The sequence below is a fragment of the Arvicola amphibius genome, chromosome 3, assembly GCF_903992535.2.
Source record: "Arvicola amphibius chromosome 3, mArvAmp1.2, whole genome shotgun sequence".
NCBI classification, from domain to species: Eukaryota; Metazoa; Chordata; class Mammalia; order Rodentia; family Cricetidae; genus Arvicola; species Arvicola amphibius.
In genome coordinates, this window is record NC_052049.1 from 186,632,575 (window position 1) to 186,654,123 (window position 21,549).

At 48.8% G+C, this 21,549-nt stretch overlaps 1 protein-coding gene across 1 annotated transcript in view; it reads right to left on the reverse strand.

The window, feature by feature from the left end:
• Ulk4 (unc-51 like kinase 4) overlaps nucleotides 1-21,549 on the reverse strand; it is a 275,070-nt gene that overhangs the window by 164,292 nt on the left and 89,229 nt on the right. Inside the window, exons 27-29 of the mRNA XM_038324151.1 lie at nucleotides 6,329-6,380; nucleotides 6,015-6,159; nucleotides 2,913-3,005 (exon numbers count right to left, since the gene is read on the reverse strand). Coding sequence (XP_038180079.1) covers nucleotides 2,913-3,005; nucleotides 6,015-6,159; nucleotides 6,329-6,380 — 290 coding nt within the window. The remainder of the gene's footprint in view (nucleotides 1-2,912; nucleotides 3,006-6,014; nucleotides 6,160-6,328; nucleotides 6,381-21,549) is intronic.

The window sequence follows — 21,549 nt, forward strand, 5'->3', positions numbered from 1 at the left end:
TGGGGTACCACGAGTCACACACTACGCCCTGGATGGTCATGACTGGGGTACCACGAGTCACACACTGCGCCCTGGATGGTCATGACTGGGGTACCACGAGTCACACACTGTGCCCTGGATGGTCATGACTGGGGTACCACGAGTCACACACTGCGCCCTGGATGGTCATGACTGGGGTACCACGAGTCACACACTGCGCCCTGGATGGTCATGACTGGGGTACCACGAGTCACACACTGCGCCCTGGATGGTCATGACTGGGTACCACGAGTCACACACTGCGCCCTGGATGGTCATGACTGGGTACCACGAGTCACACACTGCGCCCTGGATGGTCATGACTGGGGTACCACGAGTCACACACTTACGCCCTGGATGGTCATGACTGGGTACCACGAGTCACACACTGCGCCCTGGATGGTCATGACTGGGGTACCACGAGTCACACACTGTGCCTGGATGGTCATGACTGGGGTACCACGAGTCACACACTGCGCCCTGGATGGTCATGACTGGGGTACCACGAGTCACACACTGCGCCCTGGATGGTCATGACTGGGTACCACGAGTCACACACTGCGCCCTGGATGGTCATGACTGGGGTACCACGAGTCACACACTACGCCCTGGATGGTCATGACTGGGGTACACGGGTCACACACTGCGCCCTGGATGGTCATGACTGGGGTACCACGAGTCACACACTGTGCCCTGGATGGTCATGACTGGGTTACCACGAGTCACACACTGCGCCCTGGATGGTCATGACTGGGGTACCACGAGTCACACACTGCGCCCTGGATGGTCATGACTGGGGTACCACGAGTCACACACTGTGCCCTGGATGGTCATGACTGGGTACCACGAGTCACACACTGTGCAGTGGATGGTCATGACTGGGGTACCACGAGTCACACACTGTGCAGTGGATGGTCATGACTGGGGTACCACGAGTCACACACTGCGCCCTGGATGGTCATGACTGGGGTACCACGAGTCACACACTGTGCCCTGGATGGTCATGACTGGGGTACCACGAGTCACACACTGCTTCCCTGGATGGTCATGACTGGGGTACCACGAGTCACACACTGTGCCCTGGATGGTCATGACTGGGGTACCACGAGTCACACACTGCGCCCTGGATGGTCATGACTGGGGTACCACGAGTCACACACTGCGCCCTGGATGGTCATGACTGGGGTACCACGAGTCACACACTGCGCCCTGGATGGTCATGACTGGGGTACCACGAGTCACACACTGCGCCCTGGATGGTCATGACTGGGGTACCACGAGTCACACACTACGCCCTGGATGGTCATGACTGGGGTACCACGAGTCACACACTGTGCCCTGGATGGTCATGACTGGGTACCACAAGTCACACACTGTGCAGTGGATGGTCATGACTGGGGTACCACGAGTCACACACTGCGCCCTGGATGGTCATGACTGGGGTACCACGAGTCACACACTGCGCCCTGGATGGTCATGACTGGGTACCACGAGTCACACTGTGCCCTGGATGGTCATGACTGGGTACCACGAGTCACACAACTGCTGCCCTGGATGGCATGACTGGGGTACCAAGAGTCACACTGTGCCCTGGATGGTCATGACTGGGGTACCACGAGTCACACACTGCGCCCTGGATGGTCATGACTGGGGGTACCACGAGTCACACACTGCGCCCCTGGATGGTCATGACTGGGGACCACGAGTCACACACTGTGCCCTGGATGGTCATTGACTGGGGTACCACGAGTCACACACTGCGCCCTGGATGGTCATGACTGGGTACCACGAGTCACACACTGCGCCCTGGATGGTCATGACTGGGTACCACGAGTCACACACTGTGCCCTGGATGGTCATGACTGGGTACCACGAGTCACACACTGTGCCCTGGATGGTCATGACTGGGTACCACGAGTCACACACTGTGCCCTGGATGGTCATGACTGGGGTACCACGAGTCACACACTGTGCCCTGGATGGTCATGACTGGGGTACCACGAGTCACACACTGTGCCCTGGATGGTCATGACTGGGGTACCACGAGTCACACACTGTGCCCTGCAGAATCAAACCCCTAAGAAAGCTAGGTTTGTCTGCAGAGCTCCTAACAGGCCGAAAGCTCCCCACTGCTCGAAGTCACATCGGCTAAATCAGATGGTAGCAAAACACCAACAAATCCAACCAAGATGCAATGGCCCCTTCACTACAGAGCAGGGCACCCTGACGTTTAAAACCGTGTGGTCTGATCATGCCTGCAGGCAGGATTGGTGCCAGTTTGACGCCAGCTTGGGGGACACAGTGAATTAGAGGCCAGCCTCCCCTGCAGAGTGAGCCCTTGTCTCAAAAAACAAAAACCACCATATGTACAGAAAAATGCTGTTGTGTATTGAGGGATTTTTGTTTTTGTTTTTAACCTTTAAAGAGTTTATCTTTTGGGTGTGTATGTATGTAAGAAATGTGCATGCGTGCACTTGTGTGTGCCAGTGTGCTCATACCACATATGCCACGCACGTACTACACCACATGTATCATTCATAAGACAACCTCAGCGTGTCCCGGCCTCTGCTGCCTTGCTTTGCAGCAGGGTCTCTTTGCTGTCTTTCCAGGTGGACACAGGGCTAGCCAGCCTGCTGGCTTCCAGGGACTTCTCCTGTCCCTAGGAGTGCCAGCACGACAGACACTCTACATGCCTTCCAGGATCCTAACTCAGGTCCTCTGAGCCTTCACCCCAAGTCCCAGCTTCATCGCTTTGAAGCGTCACCCATTCCATGCGATACAAACTCAAGGGGTAAAAACAGATCAGTTCGGGCCAAGATAGCATCAGCGATGGCAGCACAGTGCAGGGGACCTGGAGAGTGCCCCTTGGCAGCTGCGATGCTGGCCTTCCATACCTGGTGAAAGCTGTGTTGTGTTCCGTCATGGCAACGAGCAGCTTCAGAGCATAGGCGGGAACTGGGTCAGGCTCCATGAGGATGTGCTCATACCTAGGAATAAAACCACCAGAAATAATTCGGTCTCCCTCCCACATATGCCCTAAGTGTCGGGAAAGGACAGGTTGTAACATGCCAGCATCTGGGGCAAGCACATACAGGGTGAGCACACGGCCTGCATGGGTAGGCCAGGCGAGCACTGTGGTGGTGACGGCCACTCTGTAAGACACAGCAGAGTCAACACCTAGCAGTGCAGGCGGCAGGAGACCAGTGAGCAGGAGGCATCTGTGCTGGTGTCTCTAAGCCATCCCACATTTGGGACTCCTGGTGGGCATGAGGCCAGCGCTGTACCCATGGCTAAGACACAGCTCAGTCGCAAGGGGAAAGATGAAGGTGATGAAAGATTCCCACATTTAAATTCCCTCGTGTGGACAAGGAGAGACACAGGAGAGCTCGCTGGTCACTGCAACACTGTACACTCTAGTGCCTAACCCACTCCTCTCTCTCTCTTCCTGCACCTGCTGGGCAAGGGCTCCACCTGGAGCTACACACCGTCTCAGAATCCTTCTGCCTGAGAGAAACAAAGAAACTTCCAGATGTCTCCTGAGCCACAGGAATAGGAGTTAGAAAGTGCAAGTCAGGGTTCCTGCTGGATGGCATTGCTACAATGGCTACCCGAAACTACAGGGCTGCCACTGGTGGGAATCCATCTAAACACCAACTCTCCGAGGCACTGGTGTCTAACTTCCCCTGATCCTGAAGAATGGAGCCCCGATGATTTACGAAGTCATTATAGCCCTGATGATTTTACAGGTCACAAGAGAATTATTTTTAAAAATGAAAAGGAAAGAAAGGCTGTGCTTATGTTTCCCAGGAGAGGGACGCCGGGTGCCATTTTTTCATATGACATTGCAAACACATTTTATCAGCATGATCCCTCCAATGTTGAACACTGCTATAAAAATAAATATATAAAGAAAATACAAAGCTCAAATTGTTGCAGGTGACCGAAGTCAGGCCAAACAACAGACTCTCCCCTAGGCCTGCTCAGTCCCTTCAACACTTACCCTGACTGTGAGGTCGAAGACAGAAACACTTCTGTCATTCCCTACGCCTTTCCACCCCAGCATGGGGCATCTTCCCTACAGTCTCATGAATAACTGAAGTTGCAAAGGCACAGGCACCCCTGCCTCACTCGAGGAGACAGCCAGTTCCCTCCTCCATCAGACCCTTTGCTCCCACTGAAGGCAGAGAACAGGCAACCCCTGCTCCTTTCCTTGGTGCCAACCGAGAGAATAAAACCCTGTAGGAAACCCCACCTCCGCCCCCGTGGGGATGCTAATCCATGAGAATGACAAGGCCATGCATGCCAGAACTATCTCAAGGAAGAAAGATGTCTTCTGGCCTCTGCGGGCATCCACGCTCATGTATTCACATATCCATACAGTCAGAAAAAGAAATCTTTGTAGAATTACCAGAAAAATATCCACCCTTATCAGAAACGACATGAGCACTGTCCCCCACTTTATTAGCCTGATTCAACCCCTGAACTTCTACCCTGTATACAACCTCACCCTGGACTTCTACCCTATATCTACAACCTCACCCCTAAACAGGAGAAGCTGCCCCAAACGCCTACCTCCCACCCCTATTTCTGGCCATTGACAAAGTCTACTCAAATTGGTCAGCAACTGTTCAGGCTTGTCCTTGGTCCCACAATTCAAAGGGGATGAAAAGGACCCAGTGTGGGGATAAACTGGGACCATCATTGGTTATCCTGGGGTTAAAATCCCATCAAGACACGATGTCACCTCTGCCGCCAGCTTTCTCAGATGTCACTGCCAGTGGTTTGCACACTAAACTCCCGAGAGGTCCCGATGTTAATTGACAAAGATTTGGGCTTAAGAGCCATTAAATACGGTCTCTTCTGTTCAGTATGACCCTCTAAAATCTAACCTTGTCTGCCCACTGAATAAATCCCAGGGTGATTTTCCGGGAAGATATGAGACCTGTCTCCCCTAAGAGGAAGAGCTCTCTTCTCAGATGACTGTCAAAATCCCAACCACGAAGAAAGGAAAACTGAGGGGGCAGAACAAGCAAGAGCATGCACACACGAGTGGATGGACCGACCGACCGACCGACCGACAGACACACACACACACACACACACACACACACACACACACCTTATATCTAACCCTGTACAATGATCTTCTGGGGAGAAGTGGCTCTTTCTTTTTAACACCTGTGAGGGGTGTGGTCTGCATGCCTATAATGTCAGCACAAAGCTGAAGGCGTCACCTTGAGCCCTGCCTGGGCTGCACAGCAAGATCCAGGAAAGCTTGGGTTACAGAGAGAGAGGCCCTCTTGAACAAACAACAAAAATTATTCTGTTCAAACTGAGGGTTCCCTGCAGCACAAGACTCCATTGAGGGTTCCCCACTGGGAGCTCCTGGGTTTCTGCTGCCATGACCTTGCTGTGTGAGCCATGCAGTAGCAGAAGGAACAACAAGCCCCTCCATGCTCATATTCTCCACCTCGGCCACTGACCCCCTGAGGAAAGAGTCTGGGAAAAGGGAAGGCTCTGTGACTCTCATTTCTGAGGGTGACAGAAGTCTCAACCCCATGCTCTTGACTCATAACACCACTTCACCCGCCCCAGCCAGGAGCATCTTTCAGGTGGCATCAGAAGACCATACGCACCCAGCAAACAATGCCCAGCAGAGGCTGTGAGGTGGGTGGGGCTGGGGCTCCTCCGGGTCCTCCACAGTGGGACAGCCACAGCCCATGTCTAGATCTCTCCAGCATGAGACCAGGAGCATATGCGCAAAGACACAGGGACATCAAGCCGACCCCATGGCCAGGCCAGCTGGACAGAAGAGTCCCCATGTGAGTGGGCAGCACAGGGCTTACTGGGGGAGCAGTGGGCAGCACTGGGTTTACTGGGGGAGCAGTGGGCGGCACAGGGCTTACTGGGGGAGCAGTAGGCGGCACAGGGCTTACTGGGGGAGCAGTAGGCGGCACAGGGCTTACTGGGGGAGCAGTTGACAGCACAGGACTTACTGGGGGAGCAGCTCGTCTCTGAAGAGCGCCAGAAGATTGCTGTCGGGATCACAGCCGGCCTCGTCCTCGCCATCCTCCGGCTCCTGGTGCACCAGTAGGGCCGTGGTCTCAGAGAGCAGCCGCAAGCTGAAGAGTCTCCACTCCACTGGATGAAGGAAAGAATGCCAAGGACGTGAGTAAGAATGGAATCTGTGCTTATCGTGGTGGTACACGGGGATGGCGGTGAGAACCAGGCCACGCCAGGTGCCCAGTTATCTCTAAAAAGCAAAACTAAGAAATGTGTCCTGGGTTCTCAGGATCACAGTCTCACTCACCATTCTGGCTTTGAACCAAGGAGACCAAGGGTGGCAGGATGTAATCGATGACCTGGAAGAAAGGACAGGAAGCCGTAGCTCAGAACTCTGTACAGAACATGGCTATTGGGCACCAGCCCCGATCTGTGTCACCGTCAAGGGAGAGAGAGGAAGGCCAAAGGCAACTTGAGGAGAGATCATCTGGGCCAACAGTGTGAGGGTGCAGGCCCTCATGGGGACCTGGAGAGGAGGTTACTGGTCACATGACCCACAGTCAGGAAACAGATGAACGCTGGTCCTCAGCTTGCTTTCTCACTTTTGCTCAGTTGAGAACACGGCCTGAAGAATGTGCTGCCCACATGTGGGTCCTTCTATCTCAGCAACCTCATCTAGATATTCCCTCACGGATACCCAGAGGTCCAACCTCATCTAGATATTCCCTCACGGATACCCAGAGGTCCAACCTCATCTAGATCTTCCCTCACGGATACCCAGAGGTCCAACCTCATCTAGATATTTCCTCGTGGATACCCAGAGGTCCAACCTCATCTAGATCTTCCCTCACGGATACCCAGAGGTCCAACCTCATCTAGATATTTCCTCGTGGATACCCAGAGGCCCATCTGCAGTGATTCTGGGTCCTGTCAAGTTGTGTATTGAGCATCATGCTCCCCTTCAACTATGTGAGAAGCAAGGGCCCTGGCTGGAGATTGTCTGCAGTCCTGGGAACTGAGGGTGCACTGCTGTATAAAATACATTCAAACAAACCCCCGTGGAGGAGGAAGGCCAAGAACTAGGCAGCAGATATGAAGAGCACAGTCCCCAAAGGGAAGAAGCCTACACAAGCAGCGGACACACAAAATTACTCAGGTGTCAGGGACCATTTTCCTAAGGATAGATTTGTCAGGGAACATCGTCCTGACAGGGATAGCAGAGGTCATTGACAGGGATAGCAGAGGTCATTGTCCTAAGGATGTTTACAGAGAACCCACCCCTCATCCCACTATCTTGAGAGCTATCCGTTAACGGAACCCACCCTTTACTCCAATGCTAATGGATCACATCCGTTAATGGAACCCACCCTTACTCCAATGTTAATGAATCACATACTTCGGCTTACTCCAGGTGCTGGCTGATGACCTTCAGTTACCCCGGCAGAGTTCCTGCCTACCTACCTCCACCCCATTCAAGGGTATATAAGCTGTAACTTTCACCCCAATAAACGGAGACCTTGACAATAGAATCTTGCTTGGTCTCCTTCCTCTTTTACAGCTCATGTCTTGCAGGTTAGCGCCCCTTCAGAGGACCCTGAATAGCTGACCCTGCCAAGCGGGGGTTACAGTGGCGCCCGAACAGGGACCCTGAAGTACGGCCAACTAATCGGACGACGAGGCGCAGTCCCGGGACGAAGGAAAATAAGGTCCTGACCAGCTGTGATACTCGGACAGGTCTGCAGGACGGAGGTAGGCGCAGGTTCGTTGTCGTCTATAGGACATGGGACAATCGCTTTCAAAGGAAGAGAAATTCATATGGGAATTTCAACAGTCACTTAGGGAAAGAGGAGTAAGAGTTAAAAAGAGAGATTTAGCTAAATTCTTTTGTTTTATAGATGAAAAATGCCCTTGGTTAGTTTTAACAGGCCCAGAGATACATCCCAAAATTTGGGACAAGGTGGGCAAAGATCTTAGTAAGATGATTAAAGGAGGTGATTCTGTGCCAGAAATTGTTTTTAGTTACTGGTCCCTGATCAGGGACGTCATAAATAGTCCAGAAAAAGGAGGGGATGGTTCCCATCTCCTAACGATAGTCACTGAATTCTTAGAGGCATCCCGCCCGCCATCTTGTAAAAATGAAGAGGGTGGGTGTTCTTCCCCCGTCCTTCGGTTGTTATTAGTATCCCCGAGGACCCCTCCCCAGGACCTATTAAATCTATAACAGCTCCCCAAAAAGAGACCGTGCCCGCTGAAGATGAGATCCAATAGCCGCCTAAAAGCATTTATCCATCGCTGGTCGCTTTTAAAAATGAAATCAAACCCGGCCTGCAGGACTCGGATCGCTGGATTCAAAGTTCAGAGGAGCCTTTGGATTCAGGGTCCGAAAATGAGTTAGAGGTAGAAGCGGCTAGTTATGAGAAAGGAAGGTATGGTAGAGGGGATAAAGCCCCCCGCGTCTTTCTTAGTCAGCCAAAAAGGACTCCGCGGCCACCGCCTTATGTTCTGACTGCCCCCGATAGCATGCCTTTGCCCACTCCCTTGATTCAGGAATTACTTAATACAAAAGCTGCCCTTAAGGCGCAAATAGGAGGTCTCAAACAAGTGCTTGCATTACAACATGAGCTCTCAGACCTTTCTGTTCAGATTCAGGATTTACAGTTTACTATGGGAAAGGGCACGACTTTAGACAAACGGGCAAACTCTAAACTTAATCGTAAAATGGCTTATCCAGTCCTGACCCGGTCACGAGCCAGACAAGTGGAAGAGGCTGCTGAGTCTCAGCCTGATACCACAGAAACCCCCCCAGGGCTAGAGCCAAGGCAAGAGGGCAATTATGAGCAAGATCAGATGGCCTCTGATTCGGAGGAAGAGCCTGAACAAAATGAATATAAAACTTTCCGGCCCATATATAAAAAATTAAAAATTAAACATATTAAAGATCTTCACTCTGCTGTTAAAAATTATGGGATGAATGCACCTTTTACTTTTTCTATATTGGAGGGATTGGCAGGAGAAGGATTTATGCTGCCCATAGAATGGAGCAGGGTGGTCCAGTCAGTATTGAATAGAGGACAATACCTGACTTGGAAGTCTGAGTTTCTCGATAGGGCTGAAGCCCTTGCAAACGAAAATAGAAGGAACCCATTAAGTCAGACTGCCTCCTGGACAGCTGATAAAATTGCTGGTAAAGGCAAGTTTGCAGATGAAGACAAGCAAAAAGGACTGTCCACTGGGATACTTTCCCAGACGGCACAGGCTGCTTTGGCAGCTTGGAGGGCAGTTCCCTCCACTGGCGCCACTACCACCCCGCTCACTAAAATCATCCAGGGACCTCAGGAACCATATGCTCAGTTTATGGGTCGGCTCCAAGAAACAGCAGAAAGAATCTTGGGGCCAGAGGAAATGGAAGGGACCTTGGTCAAACAGCTGGCCTTTGAGAATGCCAATACTGCATGTAAAGCTGCATTAAGGGGAAAAATGAGGAACATTGATGTTTCTGGTATGATTAAGGTGTGCAATGAGGTAGACAATTTTGGTCACCAGCTATCAAAGTCAATCAGCCTGGCCATCGGCGCAGTATTTCAGGGACAAAGGGGACACTCTCGCCCCGGAGGGAAGACATGTTTCACCTGTGGTCAACTGGGACACTTTGCGAGAGAATGCCCCTCTCGATCAATAGTTGAGAATAACCAAAATTGTCCTGAGGATAGAGGGGGTGGCCCTCCAGGACCCTGCCCCCGATGTAGGCGGGGCAAACATTGGGCAAGGTATTGCAAATCCAAGACTGATAATATGGGCAACTCCCTAACCCCTGTCTCAGCTACTGCGGTTCAGGGAAACGGGAGAGGGGCCCCGATCGGGGGCCCTTACTCACCAATTCTGTACCAGCCAGCTCATGCAAGGGGAACGACCCAACGTCAAAACCCCTTTACAGGGCCACCCCAGGGAGCGCAGGATTGGACTTGTGCCCCTCCTCCACCCGGATTATAACCCCTGAGGATGGGACCACGATTGTAGAGACTGGGCTGTATGGCCCTCCTCCTCCTGGCATGTTCTATCTTATTATAGGGCGAGCTTCATGCTCCCTAAAGGGGCTTTCTGTTACTCCCTCTGTGGTTGATGCTGATTATGAAGGAGAAATTAAATTGCTTGCCACTGCTACTGAAGGCCCCTTAACTCTTAGAGCTGGACATCGCATAGCATAAGCCCTGCCATTACCTATGATGGGACAATTCCCCTGCCAAGGAAACAAATGTGGTGCCTCGAGCCCCGGCTCTTCTGACATATATTGGGTACAACAGCTTTCTGATACCCGACCTATGATGACTTTATGGCTAGATAATAAACAATTCCAGGGTCTTTTAGACACAGGTGCGGATGCCACTGTACTATCATCCAGGTACTGGCCTAAAGCATGGCCTGTAGATTCCACTGCCACCCACTTACAAGGTATAGGACAAACCCAGAATACTTTAAAAAGTTCTAAGTTATTAACCTGGAAAGACAAAGAGGGTAATTCAGGCACCATTCAGCCTTTTATAGTCCCAGGCCTCCCAGTTAACCTCTGGGGAAGGGACATCTTAAAACAAATGGGAGTTATTATGCTTAGTCCTAATGAAATTGTCACTAAACAGATGCTTAAAATGGGATTCCTCCCTGGTAAAGGATTAGGAAAGAAAGAACAAGGACTTACAGACCCTATTGCTACTGGCCAACACCAAGGTAGGTTAGGCTTAGGCGTGGACCTTTTTTCCTGAGGGCCACTGATCCTCCTGCACTCCAGGCTGATAAGATATCTTGGAGGTCTAATGACCCAGTCTGGATAGACCAGTGGTCCATGCCTCAGGAAAAGGTTCAGGCTGCCCTGCAGTTGGTGCAGGAACAATTAGAGCAGGGACATCTTGAGCCCTCCACATCCCCATGGAACACCCCTATATTTGTCATTAAAAAGAAAAATGGGGACTGGAGACTGTTACAGGACTTAAGGGAAGTTAATAAGACCATGCTACCCATGGGAGCTTTACAGCCTGGCCTGCCATCACCAGTTGCTATTCCCAAAGATTTTCACAAGATTGTTATCGACATAAAAAACTGCTTTTTTTCTATACCCCTTCACCCGGCAGATTGTAAGCGATTTGCGTTTTCCATCCCAATTACTAATCATGTTGGCCCAAACCCTCGGTTTCAGTGGCGAGTCTTACCACAGGGCATGGCCAACTCGCCCACCCTATGCCAGCGTTTTGTGGCACAATCTGTGGATCCCATAAGGTTACTTTACCCCTCTGCGTACCTCATCCACTACATGGATGACTTGTTAATAGCTGCAGACAAGGCTGATATGGCACAAAAAATAGCTCAGGATTTAGTCTTGGCTTTACAATATAGGGGCTTTATTATATCCCCAGAAAAAATTCAGACTTGCTATCCCTTTTTGTTTTTGGGGTTTCAATTGGAACCAACCTTAGTTCGCACCTCAAAAATCCATATAAAAAGAATGAGTTTACGTTGCCTGAATGATTTTCAGAAACTTTTAGGTGATATTAATTGGTTACGCCCTTATTTGCGACTCACAACAGGAGATTTAAAACCTTTATTTAATATATTACAAGGAGATCCTGACCCTAGTTCCCCTAGGAGCCTTACATTAGAGGCAGAAGCCGCACTTATAAGGGTAGAAGAAGCTATCTCCCAGCAAGGCTCAGGATATTTTGATCCTGAAAAAATCCTTTATCTATTGACATTTGCCACTGATTATATGCCATCAGGGCTCCTGTGGCAAGAGGAGCAGCCGCTTCTTTGGATACATGCGCCTGCTACCTCATCCAAGGTTTTGCCCTCCTATCCTTTTTTAGTGAATCAGGTTCTGTTCTCAGGTATCAAGACTGCGGTTTGATACTTTGGCCGTGACCCAGATGTTATTGTTACCCCATATTCGGGAGATCAGATAGCCTGGCTACAACAAAGACATGATGAATGGGCTGTGCTACTTGCTGGGTTTCGGGGAAAGTTTGATACCCACATGCCAGGAAACAGGCTTATCCAATTTCTTAATATTACACCTTTTACATTTTTAAAGAATACACGCTTGCAGCCCATTCCAAATGCCTTACTTGTGTTTATAGATGGCTCAAAAAATGGGAAAGCTTCATATGTTATTAATGATAAGGCCTACTCTATTGATACCCCATACAGATCTGCCCAGATGGTAGAATTATATGCAGCTTTCACCATATTCCAATTGATCCGCCACCAAGAATTTAATTTGTTCTCTGATAGCCAATATGTTGTGAGGGCTATTCAGGTTCTCGAAATGGTTCCTACCATTCAGCCTTCAACACCTACGTTTCAATTGTTCTCCAAAATTCAAAGATTAATTAGAGACCGTTCATATTTATTTTTTGTGGGCCATATTCAAGCACATTCTGGTTTGCCTGGACCTTTGACACGAGGAAATGAATTGGCGGACAAGAGCACTCGTTTAGTTGCCTCGGTCTCTGTACAGGATCCTGTACAGGAGGCTCAGGCTGCTCACTTACTCCATCATCTTAATGCCTCAACCTTGCGTCTTAGATTTGGTATAACTAGAGAACAAGCCAGACAAATTGTTAAAAATTGCAAGAATTGTGTGACCTTTTTACCTGAACCTCATCTGGGAGTCAACCCTCGGGGCCTGATCCCAGGGGAACTATGGCAAATGGATGTTACTCATGTCCCCTCCTTTGGTAAACTTAAATATGTTCATGTTACTATTGATACTTATAGTGGCTTCCTGTATGCATCTGCTCAGACGGGGGAAGCAACTAAACAGGTCATTGCTCACTTATTTCTTGCATTTTCTGCTATGGGACATCCCCAAATGCTTAAGACTGACAATGGACCTGGCTATACTAGCCAAAAATTTAAACAATTCTGTGCCCAGTTAAATATAAAACATCGTACTGTTATTCCCTACAATCCACAAGGCCAGGGCATTGTTAAACGTGCCAATCAGACTCTTAAGCATACCATCTCTAAGTTAATGACACAAGAGACTCTTTACCCCATAAAAGGCAATGCCAAGACAATATTGGCTCATGCTCTCTTTGTGCTCAATTTTCTAACTTTGGACAATCAAAGGCAGTCCGCTGCGGACAGATTGTGGCACCCTTCTACCCAATCTACTTATGCACAAGCCCTATGGAAGGACCCCCTGTTGGGAGTCTGGGCTGGCCCTGACCCTGTGCTTATTTGGGGAAAAGGCCATGCATGTATTTATGATACCAAGGCTCAAAATGCCAGGTGGCTCCCTGAGCGTTTGATAAAATTGTATAATCCAACCAGGGAAAGTAAACCCTGAGAAAATTTCCTCTTGCTGGCAGAAATCTTGAAACCACCTTGGCTATGGCTCCTTCTAATTTGGACCAACCATATCGGAGTGACGACACCCCTGTATCAACTTTTCAATTTTACCTGGCAGGTCATAAATGAAGCAGGTGACACTGCTAACTCCTCTTCCACCATAGCCGCAACTCCTGATTGGGGCCCTCTAGAGGTAGATCTCTGCAAACTGGCTCTGGGAGGCCATACAGATTGGGGAGTGGCCGATAAGTTTCTCCCTTTAACTCAGGCTCCAGAAGATTCATGTCATACCACGGAGCCTGGCTGTGCCAACAAACTTAGTAGGACCTCCCTTGCCCTTACACCAATATATGTTTGCCCTGGGGCCTCCCACAGAAATCGCTCCCTGGCCTCCAAATGTGGATATAGCTCTGATTATTTCTGTGCCTCATGGGGCTGTGAAACTACTGGGGATACATATTGGAATCCCTCTTCTTCCTGGGATTATATTCAAGTAAAGAGAAAAGATCCAGCCCAAAAACTATCTGCTCAATGTGTATCTGACAGCCAATCTAGGGGCTGGTGTAACCCCTTGATCTTGTTTTTCTTAAAGAAGGGGGACTTTGTGTCGCCCTTAAAGAAGAATGTTGCTTTTATTCAGATAAAACAGGCCTAGTACAGGATAGCATACAAAAGGTAAAAAACAGTTTAGAAGAAAGAAAAAGAAACAGAGAAAAACAGGAATCTTGGTATCAAAACTGGTTTTCTACCTCCCCCTGGTTATCCACACTCTTGCCCAGTTTGTTGGGCCCTCTTTTGGGACTATTATTGCTTTTATCCTTTGGCCCATGGGCCTTTTCAAAACTAACCCGCTTTATTAAGACCCAGGTTGACGAAATAACAAAAGATTCCGTTGCTGTTCATTATCATCGCCTAAATACTCGTGGCTCCACGGAGGACCTCAGAACTTCGGAGACAGAACGACCTGCAGCTGCTCTTCAATTTTCTACCCTTGTTACAGACCCCAAACCCGTTAGACCTTGGAATCCCTGGAAAAAAATTTTGGCAAGCAGCACTCGTAATCTTATATTGGAGTAGGCACTTAGGAAGGAGTTTATACCATAGGTCAGACTAAAAGGTGAATACTGGGTTTGGAAGGTGCCCTTTCTTCTTGTCCAGAGATGGAGTCATTGGTGTCCAAATTACATCTTTTATACCTTTTGTTTTAAAAGCTCCTCGCAGTCTTTTCATTAATATCCACGCAGAGGCCCAATGACGGGAATATTGTGGAGCCCTCCCCTGAACAGCACATCATACAGAGGCCGTACAGGCTGGCTCAACATGGCATGATGTCAGGGGATGAGGATTGCCCTCCACATAGCCTAAGACAGGGACCCTGCAGTCAAAGACCTGCTTACTTTGGTCTTGCTAGATACCTTTTTGAGGAGCTTCAAGGACGGGCATCTGATGGCGGGACCGCCCCCAACCTAAGACAGGGCCCTGGGAACCCTATGACGGGTAATGGGGAGAAAAACCTGGTCCCCACTCGACCTAAGACAAGAGCCCTCATCACAGGCCATCATTAAGGGCCAAAAAATAATTAATACTACCCATAAGACACCCCTCTGTTCCCAGGAGAGGATAGGAGACTCCACTCGAGAGAAGGGTCCTCCTTGCCCCAGTCCCTTCTCCTATAGGTCTGACTATGTGGTTAGATTCTGACCAGTGCTCTCCACTTATTAGCTGCCTTCCTTAATAAAAGGAAGGGGGATTTGTCAGGGACCATTTTCCTAAGGATAGATTTGTCAGGGAACATCGTCCTGACAGGGATAGCAGAGGTCATTGACAGGGATAGCAGAGGTCATTGTCCTAAGGATGTTTACAGAGAACCCACCCCTCATCCCACTATCTTGAGAGCTATCCGTTAATGGAACCCACCCTTACTCCAATGTTAATGAATCACATACTTCGGCTTACTCCAGGTGCTGGCTGATGACCTTCAGTTACCCCGGCAGAGTTCCTGCCTACCTACCTCCACCCCATTCAAGGGTATATAAGCTGTAACTTTCACCCCAATAAACGGAGACCTTGACAATAGAATCTTGCTTGGTCTCCTTCCTCTTTTACAGCTCATGTCTTGCAGGTTAGCGCCCCTTCAGAGGACCCTGAATAGCTGACCCTGCCAAGCGGGGGTTACACTCAGGCCCAGTGATGTCAGATACTTAGAATTTGAAAGAGATAACACTTTAATCCAGCTGGTTTTAAACCCAAACAAAGCAGAGTCGGGGCCTGCAAGTCTGTGCAAAGATAAGACGCAGAAACTACAAACAATTAATGAGAACATCACATGGAAAGTTAGCAAGTCAGTCCCACACCACCACCCACACACCTGAAGACTCAACAATTCCACTCCTCTGTGACTGATCACAGGAGTGAACACAGAATGGGGAAATCTCACACAGGACAGAGCCAAGAAATGGTTTTGGTTCCTGGAGTTCTTAATATATATATATATATTTTACACACACACACCCATATATAAGTGAAGAAGGTTCAACAAGCAATCTTGCAGGTATTTCTCAAGTATCATGGTCTCTAGACAACCCTGGTTGAGGGATGTGTGCGGCTGACACATCCTAGCGCAAACACACGTGACTCCTGTGTCAACACCACCAGCTACCCTGTTTGCACAAACATGAAGTAAATGATATCATTGACCCCGCAGTCTCATCAGCATGTCTATCAAAACACATTAGTTACTCAGTGCCAACTGTGATCATTTACAGTATGCGCCCACACAAATATAAACAATGAAGGGTTGGTAAGCTAGGGTTTCTGGGAAGGGCTCTGTGGCATGGCTCTGGTTCTGAGAAATAAACAGTCACTGTGTATCAGACATGAGGTCCTTAGAGGCTGTGACAACCTGGCCACTTGATGTTTCTTCTGTCACTGTTTACCAGTGTTACAGATCTGCAGTCAGAGCTTGCAGATGGGAAGACCAAGTGTGTCATCTGAAAATGTCAAAGACAGAATCAAAACAGTCACCTAGAGATGCCACCTGGAAGAAACCAGACACAGGTGGACATCTAAACTCAGAAGTCAGGTTGTCCTTTCTAGTCTGTCCCCATGACCTGGGGCTCACGGTTTCACCCCTCCCCAACTCCCCAGAGGCTGGAGGAGCTCCAGAGGGTTCAAGGGCACCGAGGCCAGAGTGGGTGCACGACAGCGTGGGCCCAGCACCAGGGCAAACGTGTCCTTTCAAACGTGTTACCAAGTGATACTTCAGTACGAATGGTTTTCCTTAAAACTGCATGCACTTTAGCGTGTATATTTAAAGCAACACTCTGAAAATGCAATCTACATGTCTCACAGCCGACCCGAGGTTCCCACAGCATGAGGTTCATTACATCCCCTTAAATGCAGGCAGAACTCTCTGAAACAACACAGGTGTCAGTCCCATGCCAGGAACCCCACTCTGCAGGGATACAAGGGTGGGGCACCAAAGAGTAGACTTCTAATTCAGTCACCGGTTTGGGGAAAGGACTGATTTCACCAGCAAGAGGCTCTAACAAAGGATTATTGACATAAAGAGGTCTCCAAGAGGTGACCTTCAGACCTGAGTGGTTCAAATGCTAATCCACCACTCACCCCTGAGGAGTTTCTCTGTGCTGAAGGAATTCCTACCCCCAGTAGCCTTTAAGTTACCGCCCACTTGGGCGTGGCCTCTTATTCTATATATGCTGATGTAAAGCACAAGTCTGGCCTCTCTTCTGGCTGCTGGATTCAGTTGCTGTTCAGAGGACTGTGATCTGTGAGTCTACCCCTAAATAATAACCCTCTATTATTCTCAATTCTGAGCTAGTGTGGGATTTCTTTTAAGTGTCCTTCTTCAAATGGTTTGCCAACGTGGAGCTGACTAAATCCTGAGAGCTTAGACCAAAACAAAACAAAACAACAACAAAAAACCCAGAGTTAAGCAGGGCTTTTTGGTAGCAGTATTTTCTCAGGTGGGCTCTGTTTGCTAGAGACAAGCATGTCTCATTTAAGAGAGGCTTCCTGATTCAGCTTTAGCTGCAAAAACTTTGCAGTCCTTTTAAGAGGCTTGGCCACAAAGCACTTAAATAGTGTTGATGAAAACCTGACCACGTGCTTCTTGATGGTGGTAGGGACCTTGAAACGCCATAGAGTTGTAGCAATAAACATGGCTCCAGCAGGTACCTCTGCCATGAGGCTAGACTCTCAGAAAGCTAAAGAATGAGCTGGATCCAGCCGTCAAAGCCACGGCTTTAATCCTAGCCATATTGCGTATCAAATTAAAGACTCATGTAGTCAGAAAAGTTAGACAATATAGATTCGGATGAAGACAACTTCTAAATGGTTTACAATGTGTTTAAAAATATATGTAGGCTTGAGATAGAAAAGAAAAAGGATGAAGTCCTTAAAATAAAAAAGAAACAGAGTAGTTGGGTGTGGTGGTGCATATCTTTAATCCCAATGCTTGGGTGGCAGAGGCAGGCAGGTCTCTGTGAGTTCAAGGACAACCTGGTTTACAGAGTGAATTCCAGGATAGCCAAAGATACAGAGAGAAACCATGTCTCAAAAAGCCAAAAATTAAAAAAAAATGAAGTTTAAAATAAAGCCACATAAAGATGAAAAATACACAGAGAGTATGGATACTGTATGTTATTGTGCTGCCTTTAAATTGCTTGATGGCTGAGGAAGGAGCAACAGCTGCTAAAAGATATTTGATGATAAATGCTGCTGGATTAATCCTATATATATTGAAAATTCCTTGACTTCAAAATTTAAGTCAAAATGTATGTTGCTTTGGAGAAGAGGTTTTGCTTTTGTTTCCACGGGAAGTGAGAGGCAGTGGGTTCACTCTGGGCTAAGAAAAATTAGGTTTGATCAAAGAAGATCCCCTGAAGAATCTCCAATAGAAGCAGATGGTCCAGGTGATTCAATATTTCAGAGGACCTCTGTTGGGGTTTCCTCTGAGTTCTGTATCCAGAACAGTCTCAAGACTGCTGGCTGAGATGATCAAGCCTCACAGAATACTCCAATTAGGACTTGACCATAATTCAAAATTTTCTTTAGGTCCCCATAAGATTATCAGCACCCCCAATGAGCAGGAAGTAGCCTAAAAAACTACACCCACATTCCCAAAAAAATGGATTATGGATGTTTGCCTTTGTTTAGAATGTTGGTTACAAGTTGTTATGGATAATGGTCAGGAGAAAAGCTAAACAAAGGAGATTAGATTCAGAGTTCTTTTTTTTAAGGGTGGGGGAAGTGCTGTGGGACAATGGTCTCTTATCCTGTCACTTTTATTATTTTTAATAAACACTGATTGGCCAGTAGCCAGGCAGGAAGTAGAGGTGGAGCAATGAGAATTCTGGGAAGAGGGAAGCTCAGTCTGCAGTCGTCACCCAGACACAGAGCAAGCAAGATGTGACTGCCTCGCCAAAAAAGTACCAAGCCACGTGGCTAACACAGACAAGAATTATAAGCTGATATAAGAATTAATTAATAAGAAGCCTGAGCTACTGGGTCAATCAGTTTATAATTAATGTAGACTTTGGGGTATTTCTTTGGGACTGAATGGCTGCAGGACCAAGTGGCACAGACACCTCGGTCAACAGAAATCGGTCAACATCTCTGACCACAGCATGCCTCCCCTGTAACTTGTCTTTCCTAGGAAGAGAACAAAACCAGCTCATACACATAATTTCACACCTCCGTGATTACATCCAGATCAGCCACCTCAAGTGCCTCAGAATGCCCCTGTGGGCCCTTCACTCCCCACTGCTTGGCCTGTCAGTCCACTCCCTGGGAAGGTCCCCCTGGCCAGTGAACCCGACCTATCTCTCCCAAAGGAGAGGAGCCTGTTCAGCTCTAACCCAGGCCAAGCAGAGCCATACACACCCTCTGACTCCTGCAGACACTTCCCATCCCGTTCAACACTTAACTCCCCCTTGCACACTCAGTTGAAGAAACACATTCTCTCACAACCAGGCACAAACCAGCAGACTGCCCAGGGCTGCCACACCCTGTGGGTCTCCTACCCACACTGCATCCTGCAAACCTTGGCCTGCTCTCGACTTTTCTTAGTAGTGCACACATGCATTCTCCACCCTGCTTTTAAAGAGCTGGTCCACACACACACACACACACACACACACACACACACACACACACACAAAACTTTACTATAAATAAAAGAAACTCCGAATTGTCTCAGGTTGCTGAGGCCAGAAAGGAGGGTAAGAGAGAAGTTAGGAAAAGCATTAGTTACACCGAACCTTTGCCTAAAGTCTCAGCAGTGTCAGCCAGGAAGGCACCACCTCTGTTCAGGAACGAACTTCTGGGCTGCTGACAGACGCTATCAGACCCAGACCAAGGTCCTAGCCCAGAGCTGTCCCAGCTTGGCACACTTGACAGATTCAAAGTAACCAGTGTTTCCCCTTCCTGGAAGGTCACAGAAACACTCACACATGAGGCCAGTAGGGCCACTGCCCTCTGCCACCCGATGCTGTTCTGGGCTAGCTCACACTTTCTCCTCTTTTATGCAGGCCAGGATACAGACTCAGGGAATGGTGCCACCACAGTGGGTTGCCTACCCCAGCAGTTACTGTTATCAAGTCAGTCCCTACAGACATGTCCATGGGGCAACCTGATCTACCATGGGGCAACCTGATCTAGACAGCCCCCTGTGGAGATCCTTCCCTTCCAAGGTGTCAAGCTGGCAATCATGGAGGATCTGGCGTTGCCTTGTTCTAAGTGATGCCTCCTTGGTCAGGTCCCCACTCAGTGTAAGGTGACCCACAAGATGTTTGCCCTGGCTGGAGCTGAGCCCAGTGACCCCACTGGAGCTCAATGGCTTAGACCCCCAAAGCAGCAGCTGGGCTGGCTCTGGGCTGGGCAGAGTTAAGTGCAGTTAGCTGTGCGCACAGGTATGGATCAGGAGCCTTAAACACGGATATGCTGAAATCTAAAACAATCAGAGGCTTCCTGGGGTGTGGGTCTTTTCCTCGCGCATTCCAGTCATGCCCAAGAGGAGATAATTAGAAGATTTCCCAGGAGCTGCGGCATTAGAGGGCATTTTTTTATAAAGTGGTAACTTATGACAACGCCTTTTCTATCATAATTGAGGCTGTAGTGGCAATAATTAACACACTCGTGTTTCGTGATTAGAAAACACACTAATTAAATTTCTATTTAAATGCAATACAGATATTTATAAACACTGGATCTGAACAAATTAGCCATGGGGTTATTGTTCATTAAGCAACAGGATCCATAAGTGACATCTCAATCAAAGGCCTGGGACTCACCGGTAAAGCACCATGACCAGTTCGTTCTTGTTATGTTAGGTGTACACAGGGAATGTGGACCAACTCTATCATGAAAACTGTGGTGAGATACAGAAAACCCAAATCCTAACATTAAAGCTTAGAGTGGCAGTGGGGGAGCTTTGAGAGCTACTCCTGGATGGGAGTCTGCAATGGGAAGTGATGGGCTGTGGCGGGGGCTCCCACACAAACCAGCACAGGATTCCCCGGGACCAGGGACCACTAGCTCCTGCTGGCCCAGCATGGATCTGACTCTAGGGTGGTGAACGACAGCTCTTCCACCAAGCCTTGGCTGCACATCGCTCCTAGAACACAGAGAAGCATGTCTACAGAGAAGCCCGTGGTTTGACAGGGTCTCAATGGAGGTCAGCAGGCTCCTCACAGAGGCCAACACGAGGGAGGCCTGCACACAGAAGGCTTTGAGAGGAAAGGACAAGCACAGTGCCAACAAGGCAGTCTCTCAGACACAGGACGGCTGAGCCTGGAGCACAATGTGACCGACACCACAGAGAAAGGCCATCTTCTGATGCTGGCATTAGCAACCGCATGGAACGACTGGAAACAAACATATCACCAAGTGGAACCCGTCTGCAGGGATCAGGGAACTGTAGCAGCAATGGAGATGTCGAGAGAATGTTTACTCTGTAGAAAAATGTCTTCAAGATGTCTTCCTACTACAGAAAAAACAACCCAAATCATTGGCTGCTTTTGCAGGAGCTGGCGCACAGCAGGGGCTGGAGCACAGCAGGAGCCAAGAGAGCCAGAAACCCTAGCACTACAGAAGAGGGCACATCCCCAGTGTCTGCAAAGTCTCACCCACAAGAATGTGCTTCTGGCCTCAAGGAAAAGGGGGTGGGAG